This window comes from Garra rufa, chromosome 13, assembly GCF_049309525.1.
Source record: "Garra rufa chromosome 13, GarRuf1.0, whole genome shotgun sequence".
Classification (NCBI taxonomy): domain Eukaryota; kingdom Metazoa; phylum Chordata; class Actinopteri; order Cypriniformes; family Cyprinidae; genus Garra; species Garra rufa.
The window spans coordinates 18,055,769-18,060,008 of record NC_133373.1 but is presented as its reverse complement, the minus strand read 5'-3'; the positions used below and the strand labels follow the sequence as shown (position 1 = coordinate 18,060,008).

At 42.9% G+C, this 4,240-nt stretch overlaps 1 protein-coding gene across 1 annotated transcript; it reads right to left on the bottom strand.

The window, feature by feature from the left end:
• Positions 1-3,138: 3,138 nt before the first annotated feature.
• Positions 3,139-3,702, bottom strand: LOC141348718 (rho-related GTP-binding protein RhoB). The gene has a single exon (XM_073852990.1). The coding sequence runs from the start codon at positions 3,700-3,702 to the stop codon at positions 3,139-3,141; it is 564 nt and encodes a 187-aa protein (XP_073709091.1).
• Between the last annotated feature and the right edge of the window lie 538 nt (positions 3,703-4,240).

Below are 4,240 nucleotides of genomic sequence, written 5' to 3'. Positions count from 1 at the left end.
TAGGCAGGCTCGGTGGGCACTTTTTTTCAGACGTTTCGATTTCACTCTTTCGTACCGCCCGGGTTCCAAAAACGTTAAACCCGATTCTTTATCACGTATTTTTGACCGCTCCGATCGCCCGTCTACTCCCGAGGGTATTTTTCCCGAGACACTTATTGTCTCTGCCCTCATTTGGGAGGTCGAATCGAAGGTTAAGACAGCCTTACATGGGGTAACGCCTCCGGTCGGTTGCCCACCGAACCGTTTGTTTGTGCCAGAGGGTCTACGGTCTGAAGTTATCCAGTGGGGACATTGTTCCAATGTGGCGTGTCATCCAGGGGTAAGTCGCACCTTACATTTGGTTAAGCAAAGATTTTGGTGGCCACTTATGGCTCGTGATGTTCGCAGTTTTGTTTTGGCTTGCTCAGTTTGTGCCACTGGTAAGACTTCTAACAGACCCCCAGATGGGCTCCTACAACCGCTGCCAATCCCTTCGAGACCCTGGTCCCACATCGCACTAGATTTTGTCACCGCCCTCCCACCCTCTCAGGGTAACACGGAAGTTTTGACCGTGGTGGACTGGTTCTCGAAGGCGGTTCATTTCATTCCCTTGCCCAAATTACCTTCAGCCAAGGAGACAACGTTGGCAGTCGTGGACCACGTCTTTCGGTTACATGGCCTCCCGACAGACGTGGTCACCGACAGAGGACCCCAGTTTGTGTCCAAATTTTGGCGAGAGTTTTGTAAACTTCTGGGGGCCACTGTTAGTCTCTCTTCGGGGTTCCATCCTCAAAGCAATGGGCAAACTGAGAGAGCCAACCAAGACTTGGAAAGAGCGTTACGATGTATGGTCACTAGAAATCCTTCATCCTGGAGCCAACAGCTGTTGATGGTGGAGTACGCCCACAATTCTTTACCAGTATCATCCACGGGCCTATCCCCATTTGAATGTAGTATAGGGTACCAGCCACCAATTTTTCCCAGTCTGGAATCCAAAGTCGCGGTCCCCTCCGCTCACGCCTTCGTCCAGAGGTGCCATCGCACCTGGACTAGAGCCCGTGAGACTGTAGTCCGGGTGGGAGCGCGCACCAAGGCCAAAGCTGATCGCCACCGGTCTAGGCCTCCCGTATACGTCGTCGGTTCCAAAGTGTGGCTTTCTACTAAGGACATTCCTCTCCGATCCGTATCTAATAAACTTGCTCCCAAATTCATTGGCCCGTTTTCTGTCACCAAGATCATTAGTCCGGTGGCAGTCCGCCTTAACCTCCCTCCAGTGTACAGGAGGATTCATCCCGTGTTCCATGTTTCCAAAATTAAACCTGTTTTTTTTTGCACGTATTAATCCGCCAGTCCCGGTTCCCCCACCGCCGCGACTCGTAGATGGGGAACCAACCTATTCGGTTAATCGCATTCTGGACTCAAGACGGAGGGGACGCGGATTTCAGTACTTGGTGGACTGGGAAGGTTACGGTCCGGAGGAGAGAAGTTGGGTGCCTGCCAGGGACATACTGGATCACTCCCTTATTGATGACTTCAATCAACAGGTACAGGAGTCTGGGAACGTCAGGGGACGTTCCTAGGAGAGGGGGTACTGTCACGGTGCATGCATCTGCCGTGTTCTCAGGTCTTGTGATTATGTGTCTGTCTGTGTTTATTATGACATGTGCTCTGTCTTGTCAGTGTTGTTTATTATGCCATGTGCTCTGTCTCGTATCATGTGTCTGTCTGTGTTGTTCATCATGCTCATTCAGCGCAGCTGCTAATCAGTCCGGCACCAGGTGTCAATCATTACCGTCTGCTACATAACTCACCTCATTCTCTTCTTCCCTGTTCGATAGTCATTCTGGATTTGAACCTCTTTGTCGTGTCTTGGATTGTGAGTCTTGTTGGATGTGTATCTCGTCGTTGTTTGTCACCGGATTCATCTACACCACAGGAACTGCACGCCACGTCACCACTCTGCCATCGAGCCCTTGTGTCTGCCAGCCGAGAGAACTCACCTCACTGGAATCATCCCTTCACTTCGTCTCGTCCCTCTGGTCATCTTTCCTTTGTTTGTTTGTCTTAATAAACTTCACAAACTGCATTTGCTTCCCCTTGTCTATTTTCACCGTCACAATTTTATCATTTAAAGAAATGGTATCTCGTTTATTTGAATATGTTATGCTTTGAAAGTGTAAACTCTTAGGTTAAATGGCCCATGTTACCTGAATGTACCCTATATTTTATTTAGACACAAGACCAAATGTTACTTACTCATCTATATAATATTTTTATGGCTTTTTACAACTTAATTTTACCATAAATAAAAATTTAATTATCTATAATATGAAAGTAGAATTTTCAAATAAGCTCAAACTAAAACATTTTGTTAGTCAATGTTTAATTTAGTTTACTAAGTATAAATAAAGATATATTCTCTTTTAAGGACCTTAATGTTTCCTGTGATGACATTTAAATATGCAGAATAAAAAACATAAATAAATGAATAAATAAATAAATAATTTTAAATAACAATAATTTCTGCAGACAATGAATCTAGCTGGTTTGTGTGTAAATCAACACTTGTCAAGTGCACATACTATTTAAACAAACTTGTCTTTTTTTCTAGGTCACTACTTGGAGGTATTAAATTGGGTCACTAATTAATTTGTGCCACACTAAAACAAGCCAGCTGAGAACCATACAGTAGTCATACAGTGTCAATCTCAAATCTCTATCAGCCAATTTTATACTTTTAAAATATACCTTCATTTATGTGTCATTTGTATTTAAATATGTATTTAAATCTTCCCACTGAAAGCAACAAATTCACTGGAATGAAGGAAAAATAGCTTTTGATTGAGGCCTTCAGTACATTTCATGAACTTAATACAGGAATTAGTACAGCAATTGTTGTCTATAAAATAAACAAAAAAATGGGAATTGTTTAGGACAACTTTAATGAAAGGTTTTGATCCACTTTAAATGTTGACTACTATATTCAACTGTACACTAACACCTCTATTACACCTAAAACAGCTGTTGAACTATGTGAACTACTGTTTTGAGAAAGTAGCTGCCAGTGTATTTTAATCCATTAACAGACGTTACATCACAAAAATAAAATGTATTATTATATTATGGTTTGTGAAGTTTTTCACATCAGTCGGCAACAGTTCAAACAGCTGGTCTTGGTCTCTTCTGTAAGGATGCTCGAGTAGCGGTTTCAAACACTTCCCGAACCCCCTCTTTAGTTTTGGCAGAGCACTCTATGTAGTCGTGAGCTCCAATGCGACCAGCCATGGCGCGTCCGTCCTCTGTTCTCACGGGCTCCTGTTTCATTCTCGACAATTCACTTCTTATATTGTCATCGCTCCGCAAATCTTTCTTATTTGCTACCAAAATTATGGGTACATTAGGGCAGAAATGTTTCACTTCCGGCACCCATTTTTCTGGAATGTTTTCTAGAGAGTCCGGGCTGTCCACGGAGAAGCACATGAGAATCACATCGGTGTCTGGATAGGACAGAGGTCTCAGTCGGTCATAGTCCTCCTGCCCCGCCGTGTCCCATAAAGCCAGCTGAACTCGTTTGGAGTCCACTTTAATGTCCGCGACGTAGTTTTCAAAAACGGTGGGCACGTAAACCTCTGGAAATTCATCTTTGCTGAAAACGATTAACAGACAAGTCTTTCCACATGCTCCGTCTCCAACCACCACCAGCTTTTTACGAATACTCGCCATCAAGTGAAAGTAGACCTGAAAGCAGCGGTATAACGCCTACAACTGCATAGGCAGCAGGCAGTGTTAAACATTACACAGGATGTGTCAGTATAAGCGCTCAGTTAGTTCTTAATATAGCAGTCCAATCAATGTGAGGGAGTCTGATCTCACTCTCTTTCCACATGAGTCAAGTTCTGTCAGGACAGTTTTCACCGAGCACAGGCAGTCTGAGATGAACACTGCCTGTAAAAAAGTTTTGATACTCATTCTCTTTATTATGTTGGCTTCAGTTGAGAAAGATAATGCTATTTAGCTAGACCTATAGTCTCTTTTGCACATAAAAGGCCTTCTGGCTGTGTTTAGATTAGAATTTTTGACAGCTGGTAGAGTTTGTCTTAGCTCATATAAACATTCCGTATAAATCTATGAGATTTTTCAGTTAGAAAAGATGTAGCACACTAAAGGTGGGTGGCACCAGTAACTGTTTATCTTAAATCTAGATTAATTAAAGTTTTAAAAACAACACTTTAAACTTTTGATTATTTATATATTTTTATTA

Coding starts and splice junctions, on each gene's coding strand:
- LOC141348718 (XM_073852990.1), bottom strand. CDS start 3,702: ATGGCGAGTATTCGTAAAAAGCTGGTGGTGGTTGGAGACGGAGCATGT.